Source organism: Manis pentadactyla, chromosome 1 (genome assembly GCF_030020395.1).
Source record: "Manis pentadactyla isolate mManPen7 chromosome 1, mManPen7.hap1, whole genome shotgun sequence".
In the NCBI taxonomy this organism is placed as follows: Eukaryota; Metazoa; Chordata; class Mammalia; order Pholidota; family Manidae; genus Manis; species Manis pentadactyla.
In genome coordinates this window covers 206,562,927-206,587,885 of record NC_080019.1, presented here as the reverse complement: position 1 = coordinate 206,587,885, position 24,959 = coordinate 206,562,927, and the positions used below count along the sequence as shown (strand labels likewise).

Below are 24,959 nucleotides of genomic sequence, written 5' to 3'. Positions count from 1 at the left end.
CGAAACACCCACACACAGAAACATGTACAGTCAGGCACTTGTTAGGCTATAAGGTAATAAGCTTGCTATTTTCCATAATCCATGTCCCTGCTTAAAATATTCAGTAGCACCAGGATTGGGCTCACCTCAATAGCAGATTTTTGTGCAGTCGTAGGTGAGCTATGAATCACAGTTACATTTATCCCATGACCAAGTTCCAAAATCTCTTCTCTGCATGTCTTCTCAGATAACGAGAAATAACATCTATGAGGGGCCCTGGCAAGCCCCAGAAAGGGTAGGAGAGAAGATGCAATAACAGAAAGAAAAGAAGAAAGGGACACAGAGAAAAGAAAAGGGAAAAGGACTAAAAGTAATAGGTTCTTAAAAAATGTGAATGATCTCATTTATTACACTATTGAATGGTCACAGTTATATTTATTGAACATCATATACTTTAAGCCACCATTCTAAGTGCTCTTACATACATTATTGAATTAATTTAACCGACATTCATTGCCTACCTTCTGCATGTCATGCTCATTCTAAGTAAAGAATGTTCTATAGAGAACAAAATAGACAAAAATCTCCTTCTTGGAGCCTACACTTCAGTAGGGAAGATCTTATTTAATCATCAGAATAAAGAACAGAAATAGGAAAGAAAAGCATGGTGAGAAGGGAAGGGGTATGTATGGAAAGAAAAAGAGGACAGAAAAAGAGGGGAAGGGATATAAAGGCAATCAAGTTTAGAGTAAAGTATCAGTCTCAGGGCTTTGAGATGCTAGATTAAAAAAATAAGTCTTTGCCTTAAATCCTCCAACATAAAGGCTTTGGAAGGTCCCCCCATAACCAATTTGTGAAAAGCCTGAATGGTAACTGTTGGAAGAACTATGCTTCAATGTTAGCAATTTGAAATGCTAACAAAGTCTAAGTAGATATCCATCAATGTTCTGTTTCTATAGAAAGATATAAGACATATTTGTAATGAGCAATGTTCATCTGCACATATGACCTCATTGCTTCCAGCCCACTCCAGTAAAAGAGAGAAAAATCAGTGGCCTAAGAAAAAAGATGACTCAGATACATGGCTGAATCCCTCACCAGCACCAATTATAATACTAGTAAATACTGTTTGTTGAGAATTTTCTATTTGTGGCATAACCAACTATCCTAAAACTTAGTAGTTCAACAGCAATGATTTTTTGTTTCTTGTGATTTTGGGGTTGGCAGGTCAGTTCTTGTCTTGCTAAGCTCTCTCAAGTGGCTGCATTCAGATAATGAGCTCAGCTGGTGCCACTTTCTCCACATGGTCTCTTACCATACAAGAGTCTAGGCTGGGCTTCCTTACATGGTGGCACAAACGATCCAACAGAGCAAAAATAGAAGCTGCCAGGTCTCTTAAGACCTAGGCTTGGAACCAGCCAAGAACACATCTGCCACATTCTACTCATCAAAGCAAGTCATGAGCCCAGCCAGATTCTAAGGTAGGGAAACAGATTTCACCTCATTTTGAGAGGAGTAGTGGTAAGTCCAATGACTACAATTGTTGACAACCATCTTTGTAGGCAAGCTATCTCAATTTCCAAATGCCAGAAACTGTATGTTATCTCAATGAATATTCACAGCAACTTGTGAAATAGTCACCATTTTATCCCTATTTTTACAATTAAGGAAAATTAGTTTCTGAAAGGTTAAATATCCTCCTACAAGTAGGTGGCAGATGTAGGACCAGATCTTAGCCATCTTTAGAGTTCTAACTTACAACCATCTCTCAGTACAACTATCAGTAGAGTTAGAAAGTTTGAACCATAATGTTCCTACTCCCTGAGGGAAGCAGGAAAGCATATAGTTAGTTAAGAGCTCAGACTCTGGAGTCAAACCTTGATTCAAATCTTGGCTCTAAATCTCATCAGCTCTGTGACTTTGGGCTACTTAGCCCCAAGTTCATCATCTGTAGAACAGGCCTGGTAACAATATCTGTCCCATTGGACTATTATGAGATATTGCACACAAAGTGCTGCCTGGGTACAGTATGTGCACCATCAATGTTCATTACTCTTGCTCGTCCCTGAGTGTCCTGATTAGTTTACCGTCAAGCAAGCAGTACTACAGTCCCAAGACTCCACGCTGTTGCTAACCACTGATCCTGAATCCATGTGACTTGATCATCACTGTCCCTGCTGCACTTGCTGCTTTTGCTTTGCTTCTAACCATGCAGCTGCTGCAGTGGTCACCTCTGAGGGAACTGCCCCACTGCAGGCCCTCTCTGCTCATCTGTGGCACGTCCAGCTTCTTTTGGAGCTGCCATTTCATGCTAGAAATCTGGTGGCTGTCCACGTTTGCTTACAACCCTCTCCTTTTTTGGAGCTCTGTTCATTCTTCTGATTACACAACAGGAGCACAGCTCTCAGAGGCTAATCCTATTAATACCTTGCTTTGTCTTTGACTATTTGCAAAAGATTCACTAACATCCTTTTCCAACAAGGAAGGAAGGAATGGAAGTTCCCCTAGTTCAGGATATTTGCTGGGTATTCCCTGCACTTTCTTTTCTGCTGCCTGCTTTGAAAGAACTGGTTTCAGAATAAGCAACCACTAGGGGGCAGGGGTGTTTCGCTCCAGACTGATTACCTTTTTCCTCCTTGTAATCTCAATTACAGCCAAGATACAGTTGCTTTCAAAATGAAAGACTTGCTTTTAAATCAAATTGCTTATCTATATGAAATTCAAGGTGAACAGTAAATTTCATGTACAGTCTCTTGAAAATTCACTGTGATGTCACTAATTCCAGCAGAGAGTCCTCACAGGAGTTATATTACTAAAATAGTTTTATAGCCTTTGGCTTGAAAGGGCATGGGAAAAGTAAATAAACCTCAGCCTGTTTAGGGCACAGGCAAAGTTGATGGTTTTCCTCTCCAGTTGTTAACACCCAATAGGGCAAAGGTCCACTGGGTTAAGAATTCATGGACTCCTAGGCTATCATTCCATTAGTAGGATTGGAGACACATTGCTCATTTCCCAGTGATGTCCAAAGAGGCTTTCTTGGGGAAGATGGAATTTCAGTAGCTTCTTGAATGAGAAGCAGGTATAAGGGCAATGCTTTTTTCAATTACATTCCCACAGGAATGAACCTGCCTAGTGGAATTCTCTTAACAAAGCTGAGTGGGAGGTACAAAGAAGAAAGAAAAGGTAAAAGCCAGGAGTGCTGAATAAAACCCTCATCTTACAGTATGGGGGTTCAAGAGATGCATTCTATAGTTGTTGTACAAGAAGGTGTTTAATATACAACTTATATTTACCTAGGTTTATTTACCCAGGTTAAATGTAAATCTAACACAGAGGAACAAACTATATTGGGTTATAACTTTCATGGGAGGAGAAAGGAGAGGGAAATAGGATGGTGAGGATGTCAATAGGCTAAATCTCAAGTACTGAAACAGAGACTATAGATAATGCCTAAAATTAAAAGAGCAAAAACTAGCACTATAAGCATGTTATTTAGACATATGGAGGAAATCACCATGTGAACTAAGTGCAGAAGTGGTTAATTGTCCTTGCTTCTGTAGAAGAGTACAGGAAGGGGCTGAATTGGGGAGTGGCAGTACTGTTTCACTTTCTAACCATGACTTGTTTTATCCTGAAGAACAAGCAAGAATCGACAGATATTAGGCTAAAATAGGAATCTGAATTCCTGGGAAAAACTACCAGTGAATTCCTAATTTGTGTCACTATATCTGATTGGATTATAAAATCCAATCATTTGCTTATTTACTTAGGGCTTGCTCTGGTATAACACTACTGCTAGTTAGAAATTATAGGTTTCACTTTCCACACATACATGTTACTTAACCAAAACTGGCATTTTTTAAACAAGAATCCACTTCAGTCACTATTTTTATAGAAGATCATCAGGGTTTTTCTAGCATAAGCTAAAAGACTACTACTCTTTGCAATAAACTAGAACTCTAAAGAGCAAATTAATCCATCTTTCCTTCCTCTGTAGCATTTTAGCTGGAGTTCTGACCATGCATTCCCCTAGCAGAATATGGGCACTCTAGACGAGTAAATCTGCTAGGTCTGACCCTCAACACTCTGTTCTTTACCTTCTTTTCGAATCCACATCCAACCCAATACCATTGACAGGTCATCCTTCAAAATATGCCAGAATTTGACAGTTCTCACCATACCCACTCTTAATATTCTAGTTTGAGTCATCATTGTCTCTCACTTTGGACTGCTGAAAAGCCTGGTAATTACTTCCATCCTGCCTCCTACCATTCTCCATGCAGCAGCCAGAATGATCCTTTTTAAGTGTAAGTCACTGTGATAATTTGTAGAACATTGACCTAATAATGTACCCACCGCACCTCACTTTCTACCTCTTGCCCTCTCATTCACCTCTCCCCAGCCACAATGGTCTCCTGGTTGTTCCTAGATCCTGTTGAACGTATTCCTGCCTTCCACCTGAAATGCTCTTCTCCCAGATAATCCAAATGGCTTGCCATCTTATTTCCTTCAGACTCTGCTTTGCCTCCTTATCAGAGTCCTTTCCTGACCACCTAATATAAAATAGGCATCTCTCCAGCACTCTCCAACCCCCAACCTTGCTTAATTTTTCTCCATAGTACTTATCACAGGAACATTATGTATATAGTTTCTGTATTGCCTGTGTTTTCCATCAGAATATAAGCTCTAGAATAATTTTTCACTGCTGTATCCCTAGTGCCTAAAGATACCTGACATGTAACAGATGCTCGATAAATTGTTGCTTCCGTGTCATATCCAACACCACACTATGGGTAGATAATATATCTTACAGCATTGTTTCCCCAAGTGTGAGACCTATTTATGAGGGATGATTTTAGATAGTGTAAAGGTATGCACTAAATAACACTGACTCAAGAGAAGATCATCTTTTCAATGTTTTAATGGCTTTCATTATGTCAAGAATGTCTTTAGTGTTAGTTTGTCTCTAATATTTGGTAATTCATCCTTTTAAAGAATAGAGAATGGGCCTTAATTTAGAGCCTACTAAGAGTCTTCTGTAGGGAACAGTATTTGGCCAGATTTAATAAACTTGGTTTTGTTTTCATTGTATTTACTTTTAAGGGCACCATTAATTTTGATTATGTAACTAGTAACATGTTAATCTCATTTAAATCTTGCAACAACTCTTATGAGAGAAGTATTATTTTGCATGAGTAAACTTCAGATGAATTTCCGTTGAGACCAAAGTTTCCTTCAAGATAAAATTCACTGTTTTAAATACTTTAAACTATACAATTTGGTGTTTCTTAGTATATGCACAATGTTGTGTAACCATGACTACTATCTAATTTCAGAACAGCCTTATCACCCCAAAAAAGAAACTTCAAACCCTTTAGCAATCACTCCCAATCTCCTCTTTCCTCACAGCCCTAAACAACCACTAATTTTTCTGTCTCTATACATTTGCCTATTCTGGACATTTCACACAAATGGAATAATAGATGTGGTCTTTTGGGACTGTTTTATTTTTTTCACTTAGCATAATGTTTTCAAGGTTCACCCATGTTGTAGCATGTATCAATACTTCATTCCTTTTTTATGACTGAATAAATACTCCACTGTATGAACCACCATTTTTGTTTGTTCATTAGCTGATGGACATTTGGGTTGTTTACACTTTTTGGCTATTACAAATAATGCTGCCAGATACTTCATGTAGTCAATTCATGTAGAGTTGATCCTTAAACAACAACGTGATTAGGGATGCCAACCCCCCTGCACAGTTGGAAATCTGCATACAATTTTTGACTCCCCAAAAACTTAACTACTAATAGCCTACTGTTGATGGAAGCTTACTGATGACATAAGGTTAACATATATTTGATATGTATTATATACTGTATTCTTATAATAAAGTAAGCTAGAGAAAAATGTTTTTTTCAATTGTCTCAAATCTGCAAAAAAATTTCGACATATTTAGTGGAAAAAAATCTGCATATAAGTGGACCCATAGTTCAAACCCAGGCTGTTCAAGGATCAACCGTACAAGCATTTGTTTGAACATCTGTGTTCAGTTCTCATCGGTATGTATCTAGTAGTAGAATTGCTGGGTCATACGGTTCTTCTAGTTAACTTGTAGAGGAGAGGTCCAACTGTTTTCCAAAGTGGGTGTACTATTCTGCACTCCCACCAGCAGTGTATAAGCGTTCCACTGCTCCACTGGAAATGGGACTGTCCGTTTTTCAATAAAGTTTAGCCACTCAAGTATTTCATTGTGGTTTTAATTTGCATTTCCCTAACGACTAGCGCTGTTGAGTATTTTTTCAAATTATTTTTGACCATTATGTTTATACTCAAGAGCCTTTGCCCATTTGTAAACCGGGTAGTCTTTTTGCTGTTAAATTGTAAAAGATTTCTTCTAAAATAAGTTAAAACTATGTATTTAAATAAAAATATGAGGCAAACAACAGTGCAAGTGGGCAAAAACAATGAAGGCAATACATAACTCAATGACTAGTTCCAGCAACACTGGCTCAGTCGCTAAGAGCAAGAATTCTGGTGCCACACCATCTGGGTTCCCAGCTCTACTTATAAACTGTTTTTGGGCAAGATACTTAACTTCTTTGAGATTCACTGTCTCCGGCTTTAAAATGGGTCCCTATCACCTCAAAGTTCATGAAACAAATTGAAACGACACCACGTGAAGCGCTTACTTCAGTGCTTGGCGCGACTAAGCACTTTTCACTGTTAAGTATTACGACAAGCGAAGAAGCCCGAGGCTCTTCAGGTTCAGCTCAGGTTCCGCTTGCCGAGGTCCCTAACCGCAGGAGGCGACCACCCCACTTTCGGCGTCGGAGCACATAGGCCTTTCCGCGCATGTTCCAATCTCCACAACCTTGCGCGGGCACCGCCCCAAACCCGGAGGCGTTGTGACCGCGCAACCTGACTTCCGTTTCCGGGGGCGTTGAGGCCACTTCCGGCGGCGTGACCTGGGATTGCTGGGCCGCGGACTGCTGCAGCCAGAAGGGTCGACACCGGGGGCCGGTAACCCGCGGCAGGTGGGAGTCGTCGGCTATGGCGCCGCTGACAGTCGGGAGGGAGGGGTCACCTTCGCCTTGCGCCCCGAGCCAGCACCCGGCTGGACTTTAGCCCGGTCCGATTGCGGATCCCTTCTTGCTGTCTCCTGGCCTTCACGCGCTTCCCAGGATTCTGGTGCCGAGGGACCTGCGGGTGGGCATCTGGAGACGTGGGTTTCATTCCAGCCCGCGCCACTGATTGGCTCTCTGACCTTGGGCAGGTTACCACCTTTCGTGGGCTTCAGCTGCCTTATTTAGAATATGGAGGTCGTACGGTGATTGTGAGCTCTTTAAGGGCAGAAACTGACTTTGTTAATGATACACTTTTTCGCCTTTGCCAGGCACGGAGGACAGGGTAGTATTCTGCCTACTTACGTGGTTTTGAATCGCAAAACCTTTGAAAAGCTGGTGAAAGCTATGGATGCCCACCTCTCATCTAACTGCCCAGATACAGGAAATTTGGCTGACAGTTTGAGCTATTTCACAAATGTCTCTATCTCTTAATGTCCATCCATGGATCTGAAAGCCTGGCCTATAGCAGACATTCACATACTTCTAGTCATTATATAGTAGGTGTTCAGTTAATAATTTTTAAAGGCACGAATCACTAACCACGTCACAGAGGGAAGATAGACACCCTATCAGCAAGTTTTAATCATAGCAGTATGCTATTCTCGCGTAAATCTCCCAGCAACTCTAGGATTCCTTAATTCCTATTTTGCAAATGAGGAAATTGAGGCATAGGAGGATATAAACTTGTTTTAGGTCATTTAACTTACTTATAATGAGGACAAGAATTCAAACCCATGCCTGAAATTCCAAAGCTGCATGTTCGGAACTACCAGCTAAAAAAGACCTAGGTGCAGAAATGTATTTGAATGGTTTCTAGCAGCCTCTTTTTTTGGATTGTTAACTGTTGCAGTCAAGAGATGGCTGTTATCATAGATAATCCCAAACCAAACACTGCATGCTGTGGAAATACTCTCATTTCTCTGTCTCCTTTTCTTCTGTAGTATCTACATAGCTTGTTTAATAATGTCATATTTTACATCCTGCACTCTGTGCCCATGTTATTCAACCCTTTTATCTTTGGTGAATACCAGTTCAGGTATGTTGACTGAATATGGCTCTTTCAGTTGTGTTACCTTATTCTTGCAGCCCTCCATGGTAGAGGTTCTTAATTATAGTTGAAATACGAAGTGAAATGTTTGGGTATTTTTTTTTTCTTGTCTGTACTGCTTTTGAAGGGGCTGTATTAGGGATTTTGGAAGCACTGACATGACTGATGTTCAAGAAGCCACTAACCAGCTCCTGGATGTGAACCTTCATGAGGATCAGAGGTCTATACAAATGACAGAAAGTGGCCCCAGAAGTGAGTCTGAGCATCTCCAAGTCACTATTGGAGCCACTGTACCTACTGGTTTTGAACAAACAGCTGCAGATGAAGTGAGAGAAAAATTGGGGTCATCATGCAAAATCAGCAAAGACCGGGGCAAGATATATTTTGACATTTCAGTGGAAAGTCTGGCTCAGGTTTGAATGAAGCAAATTTAAAATAGACTTCTAAATAGGTCATTTTGTGGTTACTTTTTAGTTTACAAACTCCTCTGGAAACTTTTTTTGCTTTTCTTTGCTTTACCCCAAATCCAGTGATTTTAAAGTATTAACTGCATTTTTTACTGGGTACTGATTTATAAGTTTGTTTAGTAGGTTTCCTATACTTTTATAAATGATTCTCATGTTCTCTGAGGATGAGTTCACCAGAAAGAATTCTGTGTGACTTTCGAAGAAATTCTTAGTATCTGCTACTCATCTTTGAATTTATTTACTTAAGCATCTAGCTGAAGTTTGGCAGTGAAACCTAAAAGAGATTTTTCTTTTAATCTTTGTCAACTTCTTAATCAAAAGTAATTAGGAATCACTGAGGATGAGAAGTGAGGGTCAGCAGACTGCCATCCCACTAGAATAAAAACTAAGCTATATCTTTTTATCACATATAGCAACATAAGGGCAGGGATTTATTTTTGTTTTTTGCGGATATCTCTCAACCTCTTAGTGTCTGGCATACAGTAGACACCCAGTAAATATTTGTGGGATGAATTTATAAGTATTTTCCTTCTAGTATTTTAAGCTCCTAACCTCAGCAGCTTTGTAAAGAAAGGCACTATTCTCATGAATCATTAGGCTTAAGAATAATTTACCCAGGGTCACTCAGCTAGTAAACACAGAGCTGAAACTCCAAACCCTGTCCTCAGGGTACAGTGTACCACAGAGAGCCATGAGGGAAATATAACAAAGCCCAACTTAACTGCCTTTCCTTCTCCCCCGAACTTATGTTGCCCACATAACACTTAAAGCTTCTGTCCTTCCATCTGTCTGTCTACTTTTTCTTCAGGGGTGGGGAAGCAGATGGGAGGAGAAGGGGATGGGAAAATTTTTAAATACAAATTATAGGTATTAGCTGCTTTGAAATCTGTGTACCTAATTCTTATATTTAAATGTTGATAGTTTGTGTGATTCAAAAGCTTTCTCAGAAATTTGTTTCTAACCCTTTTTATCCTCCTTCCCAGGTTCATTGCCTAAGATTAGTTGATAACTTATTTGTGGTGGTTCAGGAATTTAAAGATTACCAGTTCAAAGAAACAAAGGTGAGCTCTCCCAAATGTGGTAGCTAATTAGAATCATCATCCCCAAAGACATTATTTTTCACATTCATTCACTTAGCATTATACTGCTTTCATAACATAGAATTTTGGGAGCCTTTTACAATAAAAGCCAGAGATTTGTTGACAGTCTATCCCAAAAGTTGTTTTTAAAAATCAATATTGGGGTGACAAGTGAGTGAAATGGGTGGAGGAGGTCAAAAGGTACAAACATATAATTATAAATAAGTCGTGGGGATATGATATATACAACGGAGACTATATTTAATAATATTGTATTGCACATTTAAAAGTTGCTAAGAGGGTAGATCTTAAAAGTTCTCACAAGAAAAAAATTTTATAACTATATATTGATAGATGTTAACTAGACTTATTGTGGTTATTTCACAATATATGCAAATATTGAATCGTGTACATCTGAAATTAATATGTCATAAGTCAATTACACCTCATTCAAAAAATTAAGATGAAAGAATAAGAAAATAAAAAAACAAAAATTCATATTGAAAAACATTGTTTGATTTTCTTATAAGAGATTCATACCTTAGGTTAGCTTTGCTGATACATATTGTATCAAAATTAAATTGCTTTCAAATTGTGAACCAAAGAGCAAGTAACAATTTACGTCATCTACATATGACGCTTTCTGTCACTATTCTTTTACCCTGCTTTCTTCTCTAAATTCATTTTTTGAAGTAAAACCAAAGTATTTAATATCTAAATACTCCTTCAATTGTTAGGACAACAGCTTTGTTTACAACTTGTATTTAGCATCTGATTTTTAAATACTGAGATGCTGCTTAAGCTAGTTGAAATACACATTTCAGTAAGGCTGTAATATTTTTCCACATTGATTTTTGGTCACTTTTCCAGAGTCAACTGCTTGAAAACTTTTTTCTGTCACTTTTATTGCCTATATTAGAAATAATCTGTTTTTAAAAACCATGATATGCTGCCTAATTCTCTAATTTGTATTTACTGGCAACAGGTTGATTTCCCAAACATTATTCAAAACCAAAGTGATGTGAACCTACAGCCTAGAAAAAATAAAACCAGACCTAAATTAATTCAGACTGAAAATAGATTGTTTTATTAACTAAAAATATACTTTCAATATTAGTATTATAATCCTTTAGACTTCTGATAATTACTGCCAACTGAATCTTATCTATTAACTAGGAAATAACAGGCAGGCTACTGAAAATTTTTGCTGCTAAGTATTTCAAAATTTTGGTTCCCTATTCTATACATAAATAAATGTATATAGGCGCAGAAAAAAATCTGAGTTTCCCTCCTAAATTCTTGCCTCTAACTTTCTAGGGCATTATTAAAATTTCCCCAACATAATAATGTTGTTTATAGGCAAAGCAGGGGTTTAAATTTTCAATTAAAGTGATAAGAAATTAATGAAATGAATAGACTCATTCTCTGTCCTTGATAGGAAGAAGTTCTAAAGGATTTTGAAGAATTGGCTGGGAAGCTTCCATGGTCAGACCCTTTAAAAGTATGGAAAATTAATAACAGTTATAAGAAAAAAAAGACAAAGCGCAAAAAGATACATCAGAATTCAAGTAAAGAGAAGATTGATAATGGACGAGGAGGTAAAACTGATGTGAGAGATGTTAAAAAAGGATTTTCTACCAATGCCTCAGATTCACATATTTTAGACTATTATGAAAATCTGGGCATCAAGGAAGAGGTATCAACATTAGTAGGTGATGATGTGTCATCTTGCAAAGATGAGACTGAAGAAAGCTCAAAAGAAGAAACTGCTCCTGAAGTGCTAAAGTTTAGAGTCACATGCAACAGAGCAGGAGAGAAACACTGCTTTTCCTCAAATGAGGCTGCAAGAGATTTTGGGGGTGCCGTCCAAGATTATTTTAAGTGGAAAGCTGATATGACCAACTTTGATGTGGAGGTAGGTATAGGCTCTGATTATGATGATTCAAGAAGTTCATCATTTTTAGATTTTTGTAGAATTTTCAAACTAACCCAATCTTATGCACAATTAAGCTGAGGCCACAGAGCTACTGGGTGTGGGTAGTGAGAGCACAGGCTCCATATGGAGACATCTAGATCCAAATTTTGACTCTGTAATTGTATAACTTTAACAAGATATTCTCTCTGAGCCTGTGTTTCAGTGGAGCCAGTAACAGTATATACCTTTAAGTGTTTCCTGAAGATTAAATGAGATAATACATTCTAAAATTTTGGTGCAATACCTGGTATATGTTAAGTGCTCAATAGATGGGAGCTGTTAAGACTTGAGTTTTCTAGTTTCTAATCTACTACTTTTTATAACATTACATGAACTTTCAGGTCATAAAATTCAACCAGAATTAAAACAGTTACTTTGTTTGGTTGTAGAGTTTTGCTACTAAAAAAAAAGTGGAGTACATTTAAAAAATAAATCTCAATCTTCTAAAATCAGATGTATTAGCAATCAGACATCATTGCTAATACCCACTAGAGCCATCTCTCCTCTTTCTTAAATTCTGCTAGATTCCCACACATAGATACCTCTTTTTAGCATGGTGATGCTCTTTGGCCTCAATGCTCTACTACAAGGTGATACAAGGTGGGCTATACTAACTAGTGTTTAAATCTGACAGCTTAAAAGGCCCTAAAGCTTATATTCAGAGGCCTTAAAAGCTGACATTTTTACCAAGAAGTCCTTTTCTGTTGCTTTTGGAACACCTGAATCTGGGGCAGGTCACTTATTCTCTCAGTAACTTGTTTTTCTGCATATTAAGTCAGAAGAACAATCCCCCGTTCCTTTTTTCCTCATAATAGCCACTATGAGAGTGAATAGGCTAATAACTAGAACAGTGGTTTCCAAAAGTTAGTAAGGGGACTCAGAGGACAGATTCTGGAGCCACAGTGCCTGGGTTTGAATTCCAGTATAGTCTTTATATCTTTGAGCAAGTAAGCTGACATCCTTGTGACTCCATTTCCTCACCTATAAAAGAAGAATCATAATACCTAGTTAGCAGGGTGTGAATGAAATGAGGGAGTGAATGTCAAGTGTATAGAACAGGAAGTGCTAGATAAGCATCAGCTGCTGCCGCTGTTAATCATGATGAGGAAACTAGGTGGGAGATTGGAGAACATATTTTTACTTGGATAGATTACATTTAGCAATGCATTAAAAAACTATAGGACAAAAATACATTAGTTCACAGACACTGAGTGAGTCCAGTTTTTTAAAAACACTTAAGAAAATAACAGGTAATAAATGTAGCATGGTTTAATGGTTAGTCTAAGTGAAGGGTGTATTTAGGACTTCACTGTGACAGTGTTCTTGTAGCATTTCTGTATGTTTGAAATTTTCCCAAAAAGTTAAAATAAGCTTTAAAAATGTTTGTATTATACAAGTTCAAGGGAAATCTGGTTGTAGCTAACTTATAAATACAGTGAATGAAAAGAAAGTCGATTTAAAAATTTTTAAGTAGTATGATTTAATTTATATGAGTTCAAAAAAAGACAACTAATCTATGGTGGTAGTGACCAGATTAATGATTACTTTGGGTGGTATTGACTGGGAGACAGCAAGGGAAGCCTTCTGGCATGCTAGAAATATTTTATATCTTTATCCAGGTCACAGTTTCACTGTATATATGCATATATATATATATATATATATATATATATATATGCATATATATGCATACACATACACACACACACACAGAGGCAAAAATTCATTGTGCTGCACACGTTAAGGTTTGTGCACTTTATTGCAAAGTATACCTCAATAATAAAGTTTAAAAATTAATTAATAAAGCCTCAAATAAAAAAAATTTTAGTAATTAGTGCAGTTTGAACAATCCTAAAACTATTTGATTCTGTCTTGTTTTACTATAGGTTCTTTTGAATATCCATGAAAATGAAATTGTTGTAGGTATTGCACTGACAGAAGAGAGTCTCCACCGAAGAAATATCACACATTTTGGACCCACAACTCTTAGATCTACTCTTGCCTATGGGATGCTCAGGTAGGAGAATGGGTTTGCCGTCCAGATTAAAATGACACCTTGGTTTGAATTTCCCCTTTAAAACACTTTACTTTTTTGTGAGGTACTGTATTGGAATTTAGTGGATAAAGAACAGAATACAAAGCTAATGATCTTTTTCTTTCCGTTGTATCCAATGATGATTCCTTGTGATCCTGAAAATACCACTTAATTACTGTCTCCATTTTCTTAATTTTAAAATGGGAACAGTAGTTTTCTTTTGCCTCTTGACTGGGGTTGCCACTTTCCTGTTTAGAAAAGATAAACTGTATGCTGGGAAATAGAGCAAATTCTGTTGTGTTTCATTTCTGTGCAGTGAAGCAGATGAAAGCAGAGGGGTTTTTTTAAGTGCTTACTGTGTGTAAATGAGCACAGAGAGCTTTCAAGTTTTACACTCAGAGCAACTGAGGCATCATCCTGGAATTTTCCACTTTTTCTGATGCAAGACCTAGCTTGCTTTCTCCTTTGCCCTTTTCCCCTCTCCTGGGGGCTTCTTTCCACCACTGGGACAAGTTGTCTTCTCCAGATTTCTGTTTTCCACTGCAGAATGGGTTGACATGAGACTTAAAAGGATTATGAGTGAGGAGTAAATGCAGAAGCATATGCAAAATACCTGTTATACACAGTGGTTATGTAGAAGAGGAATTTATTAGAAAGCTACTGAGAAATTTTGGGGAATCCATAGAATACCTAAAAGCCATGTCTCAAGAAAGGAAAGAACCAGATCTTAGACAACCACCAGAAACCTAGATAGTGACTCTGATCTCTCCGGGGGGCTTAGGGGCCCTTGTCCTTGCCCATCTGTGCGAATGGGTGCCCCTCATCTAAAGTTATGTATTCCAATTTCAAATGGCCAGCCATACTGCCTAGGGATTCTAGCTCTTTATTCCCAATTCTTGGAAGAGACAATTTGACCGACATAATTTGAATTGTGTTCACCGGGACCCAGCAGCAAAGGTGGGCAGTACAGGCTTGCTTTCTACCAAGAGTTGCCAAGGAGCCTGTTGCCATGTGTTGAGAGGCAGAACAGGAGATAGAGCTGGACAAGGAATAAATAAGAATCCAGCATGAGACCCCAAGGATCTGTCTTGTGAGTACAATAAATAATTACCTTACATATAATAAGGACCATAAGAGAACGTGGAAAGATTAACAAGATAAAAGAAGAAAAGAGAAACCTAGCACCCTGTCTGAGGTGGGAGTGCTTCATAGAGGGGGTAACATTTAAGCCACCAACAGAAATGCCTCTAATCCTCACTCTTACCTGTTAGTATCCTTGGACAGGTTTTGTATCAGCTTATCTATAAAATGAGAATAATAATAGTAACCCCACTTCCCAAGGTTGTTAAAAGGATTAAATGAGATAATGCATGCAAAGAGCTTAAATCCATGCCTGGTGAATAACTTAGGGCTCAATGTAAAGCATTTTATAGCAAAGCTATCTTTAAGATTAAATTCATAAGGAAAGGAATACTGAATGTCTGATTTGCCAGTAAACTTATATTGATACATGTTATATTTGAATCATGTTTGAGTTTTTATGATGTAACAATACATGTTTATATACAAAATAACATTGTTTTCTAAAGGTGCATATATATGTATACATATATATGTTAAAAGATCAAGAAGCATTCTGTCTGGGAATGAAACAGGATTTCTGATAGTTAAAGGGGACTTTTAGCTATATCTTAATTTTTTTTTAAAGCACTTTATTGTATTACATGTATTCAACATGTAATTACAAATTGATTTTTTAAATGAATATTGACTGGTGTTTTCCTTCATGCTAGCATAATAGGTCCTTGATCTTACAGCTTTAAGAATAGTCACTGTGGAAGCCTCAGCTGTTGGTTAAAGTCTCTTTACATAGGCTATTTTCTTTTTATTAGGCTCTGTGCTCCTCGACCTACTGATATAATAGTTGATCCAATGTGTGGAACAGGGGCAATACCAATAGAGGTAATAACTTTTCTTTAGCTTTTAGTAAAACAAGTGATATCTCCAGAATGTGGATGGGCAAAGTAGACATAATGAAATCACCAAGGTTGGGTCAATAGACCCAAGAGATTTGAAAGAAGTACATTAGTAAAGCTGGAACTTTTGTGTAAAGGATGTAGCCATTGACTTCAAATAGCCAAGGACTAGACAGATTGTAACTGATATTTATTCAGCGAATTACAGAGGAGGCTGAGAATTACAAACTGGTGTGCCCCTCTTCTATAACAAACAAGCTGGTAGACTTTACCAAAAAAGGTAATTGAAGGCAAAAACATAAACTGGAGGAAGGCCTTTCATCTCTATAAAGGTGAGATTATGCTCCTTAACCCACTTAGGTTCTTGGAGGGAAAAATATAGTTGTAAAAATGAGAACCCTATGAACATTATTTAGATTTTTTAGGAAGTCTAACAGGTTACACATCAAATGCTCTTCCAGGTTACTTTGACCTTGAGAGGACTCAGAAATGCCTGAAGCACAGCAAAAAATGGAAAGGCATTTTCTAAGTGGACAACCTTTAACAGGAAAGTCTTCCTGAACCAATACTGTCTATACTTTTATGAATAATTTGGAGGTGGGCAGTCCAAGTAAAATTGCTTACATTTGTGAAACATAGTAAGTTCTTACATATAGTATATACTTAAAGCCAATGGGAATAAACTGCAAGGAGAGAGCACAGATGCTATGAGCAGAAACTGGACAGATGAGTAAGTCCAAGGCAACCCACAAAGGAAAAAATAAGCCAAACTGCAATTAGAAAGTGCCATCTGTCATCCTGAAGTTAAAACCCCAGAAGAAAATCATAGTAGTCTAGATGACTGCTGTTTGCTGCTAGAGAAATTTGCTCTGGCTAAATTGACCCACACCAGACAAAACTCACTTATTGACAAGAATAATTCTGGGAACAGAACAAAATGTTCTTCTCTAGCATTAAACCATGGTGTTTGAAATAGCAGAGAAGGTCACTACATGTCAATACACAACAGAGCTAGACTGAGTCCAAAAGAGAGCAACCAGGTATAGAAATAATAATGAAGAGGAGAATTAATATTGCACAGTGGCACAGATACATACATAGAGCCTTTGTTCTGAGCAGATGAGAGACATCTTGGAGAGTTGGGGTTGATGTCACAGAGGGCATGACATTTGAGCTGGGTCTTGAAAGATGAGTAGGAGTTCAGCAAGCAGAGAAAAGAACAGGAGGGCATTTGAAGCAAAGGGAAATAGCAAAGTTGACAAAAATGCAGTATTTTGCCACTTTACAAAAGCATTGGATCATTGTATTGAATTGTTGGTCAACAGTTGAAATTATTTGCCCTTGAATCCTTTTTTTCCTGCAGTTCACTGCTTCTGTTTCAATATATATATACTCTTCTCTTTTAGGGGGCTACTGAATGGTCTAACTGTTACCATATTGCTGGTGATAATAATCCGCTGGCTGTGAATAGAACAGCAAATAACATCTCATCTTTATTAATGAAGAGCCAAATTAAAGAAGGGTAAAAATTGAGTTTAAAAGATTTTGTAACTTCTTTTAATTATTTTCCATACTGACTTTATTAATTAATTTCCTCAGTGCATGGTGACATCATTATAGCCAAAATGAACATATTGTATGACTCCATTTAAATTCTAAATATTTATTGAAAATAATTTATATTAAAAAAATGTTTTTTCATTTAACTATTATTTCCCCACCAAATGCAAGTATTTTTATTTGTCTCCCTTTTTCTTTTCCTTATCCATCAATCTTTTTTCCCACATCGAAGAATATTGCAGAGATTCATTTTTAAGTTCACAGATTTTCAGACATGTTTTTATATAGTTTTTTAAAGGTTGCTTAATGTTCCACTGTATAGAAATAGTAGTTTATTTAACTTTTCCTCTATTAAGTGGCACTTAAAAAAAATCTGAGTTGGAAGAGACCTGAAAGGTGTGCACACGGTGCCTGTAAGTCCTATAGAAAGTCCTGACCCTTGGCCTTCCAACTTGTGTGAACACCTCTAATGACTTTGCCTCTGAAGGCTGTTGATTCCATCTTTGTACAGCTTTGAGTGCTAGTCATACCTTTGAACTGAATCTCTCCCTGTACCTTCTACAGATTAGGGTTTTTCTCCCACTTGAGTCGATAAGGGAAAATCTCATCTCCATGTCACACAATAATTGGCATCAGTTATTTGAAGGGCTACCAAAACCACTCTCCCCTCATCTCACCCCTCCAAATCCTCTCTTCTCCAAGCAAAATATTCCAAGGTCCTTCAACCAGATCCCTTTGATATCTGTGCCTCTGGGAACTTTGGTTTTTCATCTGAGGTACATGTTCTTGCAGTATCCTAAGCCATAGTCCACTCCAAATTATATTCAACAACACTGTCTATACCAGCCTTTCACCATTCTCTCAAAATCTCAGCTGTCTCTGGATAGAATTGGTTGCAATGTCACTTGGTCTACAATTTTCTGATCAGAGGACTCATCATAAAATTGTTTCACTGTTGTCCTTCATTTTCTTACACAATGGCAGGAGTAGTAGGTAGTGGTCAGATTTGTTAGGTCTTACAGGTGTTCCGCATCCTGAATACACAGCCCAGGAAGGCATTCTTTCTCACAACTGGCCCTACCAGAGCTAGAAAGAGCTGCCTACAGAACCCTTAGTGGGAGGTTTACATTAGTATGTAGGAGTTGACAACAGTATTGCATTACATTAGTTTCAGGTGTACAACACAGTGATTCAACATTTATATACATGATAATTCTAGGTACCAGGTATCACCATACCAAGTTGTTACAATATTTTGACTATATTCCTTATGCTATACATTACATCCCGGTTACTTATTTATTTTACAATTGGAAGTGTGTTTATATATATATATATATATATATATATTTTGTGAGGGCATCTCTCATATTTATTGATCAAATAGTTGTTAACCACAATAAGTTTCTGTATAGGGGGGTCAATACTCAATGCACAATCATTAATCCACCCCAAGCCTAATTTTCGTCAGTCTCCAATCTTCTGATGCATAACGAACAAATTCTTATATGGAGTACAAATTCTTACATAGTGAATAAGTTACATGGTGAACAGTGCAAGGGCAGTCATCACAGAAGCTTTCGGTTTTGTTCATGCATTATGAACTATACACAGTCAGTTCAAATATGAATATTCATTTGATTTTTAAACTTGATTTATATGTGGATGCCACATTTCTCTATTATTATTATTTTTAATAAAATGCTGAAGTGGTAGGTAGATATGAGATAAAGGTAGAAAACAGAGTTTAGTGTTGTAAGAGAGCAAATGTAGATGATCAGGTGTGTGCCTGTAGACTATGTGTTAATCCGAGCTAGACGAGGGCAATAAACATCCACGTATGCAGAAGATTTCTCTCAGAACATGAGGGGGGAGGTTCTAAGCCTCACCTCTGCTGCTCCCCATTTTCTCACCAGATGGCCCCCTGCGACTGTGCCTGTCTTAGGTTGTTCCTCCCTTGAGGAATCTTACCCGTCTCTGGCTAACCAGTCATCTTCCGGGGCCATATAGGGAAGGAGTTGCTTTTTAAAATACTCATTTTATGCAGATACTTATATTTGTTATTGTACTTGGTATGCTTAATACTATTTTATGTCTGTATATTAGTTACTTCTTTTCTTGGCTAATTTTGTTTTTCTCTTTTTTTTTATTAGAATTGCCAGTTGTTTTGTTCTTTCATATATACTATTTGTTCTATGGTTTTATGCTCGATACTTTTTGTTTTATATTCCTGTTTCCTAATGAGGTGTTTATTTGTCACCAAAATCTTAACTTCTATGCTGTAAATGTTTTATTTTTAAAGATAAGTTTTTATAAGAGCTAATTAAGGATAAGTTTTTATTAGAGCTAATTGTCTCTGGTCTAGCTGTTTAGGACCATGCTTTTCAAACATTAATGTGCATATGAATCACGTGGGGACCCTGTTAATGTAAAGATTCTGACTCAGTAGCTTTAGGAAGGGACATGGGAATCTGCATTTCCTAGCAAGCATTGGGCAGTGTTAATGCTGCTGGTTTGTAGCCCAACTTTGAGTAGCAAGGGTTTAGGTGATTTTTTATACATAAATTGAAAGGGTTTAATCTATTTTATATTAAATATTTACTTTTATTGTGATGAGTGAATTTTTATGGATTATTGTTTCACATTGAGACTTTCTTGAGGCTTAGTACATGTGCCAGGGTTTTTTGAAACCTAGTAAACATTTTTAAACACATTTTGTATTTTCAGAATACTTATCTTGTTTTTCTATGCCTTGTACACTTTCACTTTTTGTGTATTTGACCTGTACTATTCATCAGTCTTACCTTGATTTTTAATATATTCTGGCTTATGTCTTTTGTTTTGTTGAAGTTACTAGTGCCTATGATTGCAATGCTATTTTTGATATTTGTGCTTCTCCATTATGTAGTGATTATCTTTATTGCATTTTACTTTTTCTTAAATCCTTCATAAAATATTGATATTATTACCCTTAATTGCTACTCATAATCCTTGATTTGCCTTTCTCAGCCTGAGCATCACTGCCCATTGTATCCTGTTGCTTAAACCAACAGCTTTGTCTTAATTGGATTTAAAGCACTTTTATTATATTGTCTTGTCATTATTTTTTTCTATCTTAATTTTTTCTTTGCTTTTTCCTAGTATGATGTTTATTTTTAATCTTAAAGCAAGAACCTCCATATTTTCTAATTTTACTTATATATTTCTACACAGATATACCGAACTTTACCCTTTAGATATGTCACCTCATAATCTTTTCTCTGTAGGGTTTTTTTCCATGTTTTACAGTTATGTAATTGACTGCTTCAGCACTGTTTACAAAGTTGTCTATTACAATTCTTGATGTTGCAGTCTTGTTTTAATGTTTTCTTAAATGGTAGATGAGATGTAGACATCTTTTGAAAACCAATCCTAACCATTTTTAAAACTTGTCATTGTTACAGATTGTCATTGTAAGTCTTATGACCTTACGCTTTCTACATTCTGATTTAAAAATTTTATCCAAGTTTTTATATTGTCACTGATATCATTTTAGTAGCATTTTGTACCTTATAAGCAGTCTGTTCAGAAAAGTTTTTTTTAATTTCATACTTCAAAATACACTAAAGCAACTTTTCCTATCTCCCCACAGCAAACCTTCCTGGAGCTTGCCCATAGATGTTATTCAGTGGGATACCTGCAATCTACCATTGAGAACTGGCTCTGTGGATATTATTGTAACAGACATGCCATTTGGGAAAAGGTAAGACTTGGTTTTTAAAAGAAATGAGTTATACTTTCACTTACACTAGTACTACTTCTGTTCTCAATCTATTGTATTTTCTTTGAGCTTATTCCATCAGAAATAACTCAGTTGCATTTAGACTTAGTTAGCAGAGCAGCTTTTCACTTCAGAATTGTGATGGATTCACCTATTTTGTTTTCTGATAACTTTAGGAAAGGATTAATGTAACCTTTGACCTTGTCACAGGAGGCACATCCATTTTCTAGCCCACTGTTGAATTACATGACAGTTCACGTAAGAAGGTTGACTTAAACTTGGCTCTATTTCTCAGGATAAATTATTTGTATTACTGCTTTGGTTTATATAGTTTGGGTGATTAACTCATTAAAAGGACTTTTATGTAACTATTACAGTTGTCAAAAGGATTTTTTTCTGTAACAGATTCATCTGACTCAAAATTCTAAGCAGTTTACTAAGTCTGATCATGCATTTCATTGGCATATAGTGGCAAAGCCCTAGCTTCTAAAAAGAAACTATTTTTCATACCACAAAAAATTTTAAATGTTAATTTTATAGTTGACATACAATATTGTATTAGTTTCAGGAATGCAGCATAGTGACCCAACAGTTATACACATTAGAAAATGCTCTCCTGTCAAAATTACCATCTGTCACCAAAGTTATTACAATATTGACTATATTCCTCATGCTGTATTTTCAGCCCTGTGATTTATTAACCTCTTAATTCCCTTCACCTATATATACCCCCATCCATCTGTCTTCTGGCAACCAACAATTTGTTCATGTTTTGTCTTTTAGATTCCATATGTAAGCACAATGATATAGTATTTGTCTTTTCCTGTCTGACTTATTTCACTAATGGTATTTCTGTATAGGTCCATCCATGTTGGCAAGATCTCATTTTTTATGGCCAAGTAATATTCCATCATCTATATCTGTACACCAACTCTCCTGTCCCTCCCTCTAGCATCCTCAGGATATTTATTGCAATGAGTTTATAATTTCTCACCTCATATAGTCTTAGGTATTTCCTTTGCAACAGTGTTTAATTCATTAGATCTTCTTTTATAGGATGGGCTCCAAGAAGAGAAACTGGAACCTTTATCCAGCATGTCTGTGGGAGATGAGCCGCGTCTGTAGACCAGAGACAGGCAGAGCTGTACTACTAACTCAGGACAAGAAATGCTTTACCAAGGTGCTGTACATTAGTCAAAAACTCAGCCTGTGGCATCATTAGGATCTTTTAAAGTAGACTTGGGGATATTAGTTTGAGCAGCATTTGTTTCTCTTCCCCCAGTGTCTCTTAACTAGCAACTTAAAAGACTCCCTGGTTGATCTAGAAGCAGATTGTGTGCTAATTACTGGTATGTGTTCTGTGTGTCCACAGGCATTATCTGGAATGGGACATTTATGGCGGAAGGTGCATACTGTCTGGGTCAACACAGGGGGTCTTCGTGCTGCAGTTTACCTTCTGAAACGTACATCTCAAGCTTTTGTTTCTTCTTCAGAACAAGATGGAAAAAGAACTCCTTGGTAATGCAAAGAATGGAGATGGTTAATAGTATTTGTCCTTCCAACACTGGAAATGTCAGCATGAAGAACTTCCTTTGAGAAAAAAGTAGTATTAACAGAATTGCAGCTAGCACCATTTAAGCTAATCTAAAGCTCTTCACCATGGTTAACAAAAGATACGAATGTAATGTGATGGGATTGAAAAAGTCTTTGGAGAAAGCAGAGTTTTTCTTGGGAGATATTTTGAAGGCATAACTGGGTAATTGGTACTTTGTTCTTAAAGTGCATCAAAGATACTAAGGGATTTGGATTTAGAACATTTTGTTTTCATGCTTTGTAACAGTTCCACTGTAGCAGGTAGAAAGCTACCTGGCCTAATAGAAAGGCAGAGAGCAAACAGCACCTTAGGCTACATCTCATTGCCTTTGCAGTTTTCCTGTTTAGTTCTCAAGTTCTTTACCTCACCCTTAAAAAATGAAGCATTATTACATTTTGTGAAATAGTGTTTGTCCCATGACAAGATGGAATCTCTTAAGACTTATAGGAAAGTTCACTATCTACCTTAAAAATTAAAATATGTACCTGTCATCCAGTAAATACATAAAACTAAAATAAGGACTAGGATTTATCAAAGGAATTGTAAAGATACTTAACTGTTAGCATATGGGACATTTCTGTTTGTAAATTCCAGCAAACACATTGGCAGACAAAGTACGGGACCAACAAGCCAAATTTCAATAAATTTTATTTTATTTTTCTTTCAGTACACAAAGGTGGTAGTGCTTTTCAAAGTCAAATGTAAACACACCAAAAGTATTTGTTTGATGCTTTCTTAAAAGGACTAGAGGTACAAACTAATGTCTTTGAATTAAAAACTTCTGGAAGTTCTTTTGTCTTGGGTCACTGTTCATTTTTAGTTGCAGGAAGTATTCTTAAGACTGGGAAATTATATGATCTTATCAAGTCCTGTGAAAACAGTGCTTCCCTGAGACCAAAGAGTAGTTGGAGTTTTACATTGAAGTATGGTTGACATATAATCTTATGTTGGTTTCAAATGTACAACACAATGGTTCAACAGTTAACCCATATTATTAACTCCTCACCCAATCTAGTATGGTTACTAACAATTCCTTATAGTACTAATTGTATTTTGGGGTTTCTTGCTGCATTCAGCTTAGATTTTCAGTGTCATGTTAGTAATGTAATAATAGGACTACTACTGCTACCTTTTGACATCTCACATTTAGAATAAAAGGGACACGGTCTTTCCTTAGAACAGAGTTCATGTTAGCAGTGAAGCCGAAAGTTGTCTGGTTTCTCTGGATTTACTACCTCACACCTGAGAATGAACTAAAAAAAAGACATTTACAAAGAAGTTTATATCCTGGAGTTTTTACTATCAGAATGCACAGTTGCATTATGATGGGTTCAACATAAAACCACCTTTCATTGCTGACGTAAACCATTTATACCTCAGAGTGTTGGTCAGCAGTCCACAGAACTGGGCAATGCAGGGACCACATTTTTTCACCACTGTTCAGCAAATGCCTGGCAGTTACCTGTCAGGCCAGACACTTAATGTTCGTTGAACAAATCAATTACTATTCTTGCATACTGGCTTAATTTTTGTTAAGTATCTCAAACATGTGCTTGATCCATCACAGCCTTAGTCCTATTAAATACCACAGTAAAAACATGACCAGATTGCCTTAAGGTGATGTAAATATAGTGAGCATTGTCTGCAATGGCATGTCATCTTCCTTCCTGGTATTGTTTTGTAATCTGGTGACAAGAACAGGAAATTGGCTGTGAGGACCAAGAACTGGGATTCCGCATGCTGCCACCACCTACTAGTTGTGTGACCTGTCTTTAACCTTGAATGTGGGCCTCCTGTACCATGGAAATGTGAAAAGGGGAAGGTAATCTTAATCTGAACACAAAGACTTAGTTACAGACCAGATACACGGTTACTGGGAGAGTCCATTTATTTTAGAGGGAAAAAAACATTTGAGATACAACTTATAAATTTAATGAAAGGAAGATAGTTATCTACCAGAGACTTTGTCCCAGAGTCTAGAAAGGGAAACATTTGTTTAAGCCTTTCTTTTTGAATGTAGTAATAAGACTTTCAAGAAACAACCAAAACTAGATTCTGGCTTATAAGTGTCAGATATAGTCACCACTCCAAGGGCCAAATGATAAGCTGAAGACTAAGGAAGTCTTTTGAAAGGTCTGTAAAATTCCTAAAGCACAGTAAAACCTACTGAGTGCTTGCTTACTATTAGTGAGATAGGCACTGGAAATGCTTAACATCCTTATTTTCAGCATAGCCTTTCCAAAGGAGTTCAGGTGAGGTATTAAGTGGGAGTTTCAATGGGGAAATGATGGAAGTTTGAAAATTCTAACAGAAGAAAAATCATTTAATTATTGTACCTTGGTACATTATATTTTTA

At 37.0% G+C, this 24,959-nt stretch overlaps 1 protein-coding gene across 2 annotated transcripts; it reads left to right on the top strand.

The window, feature by feature from the left end:
- The first annotated feature begins 6,915 nt into the window (after positions 1-6,915).
- Positions 6,916-23,394, top strand: THUMPD3 (THUMP domain containing 3). Of its 2 annotated transcripts, none has more exons than XM_057507039.1 (10): positions 6,916-7,019; positions 8,285-8,570; positions 9,608-9,685; positions 11,142-11,618; positions 13,565-13,695; positions 15,606-15,675; positions 17,096-17,211; positions 20,881-20,991; positions 22,066-22,189; positions 22,382-23,394. In XM_057507039.1, exons 2-10 carry the CDS (start codon positions 8,316-8,318, stop codon positions 22,529-22,531), a joined length of 1,512 nt encoding a protein of 503 aa, XP_057363022.1. In that variant the 5' UTR covers positions 6,916-7,019; positions 8,285-8,315; the 3' UTR covers positions 22,532-23,394. The 2 variants fall into 2 exon arrangements, with proteins under 2 accessions (XP_057363022.1, XP_036733710.2); XM_036877815.2 differs by having other exon boundaries at positions 6,917-7,019; positions 17,096-17,207; positions 20,880-20,991.
- Positions 23,395-24,959: the final 1,565 nt, after the last annotated feature.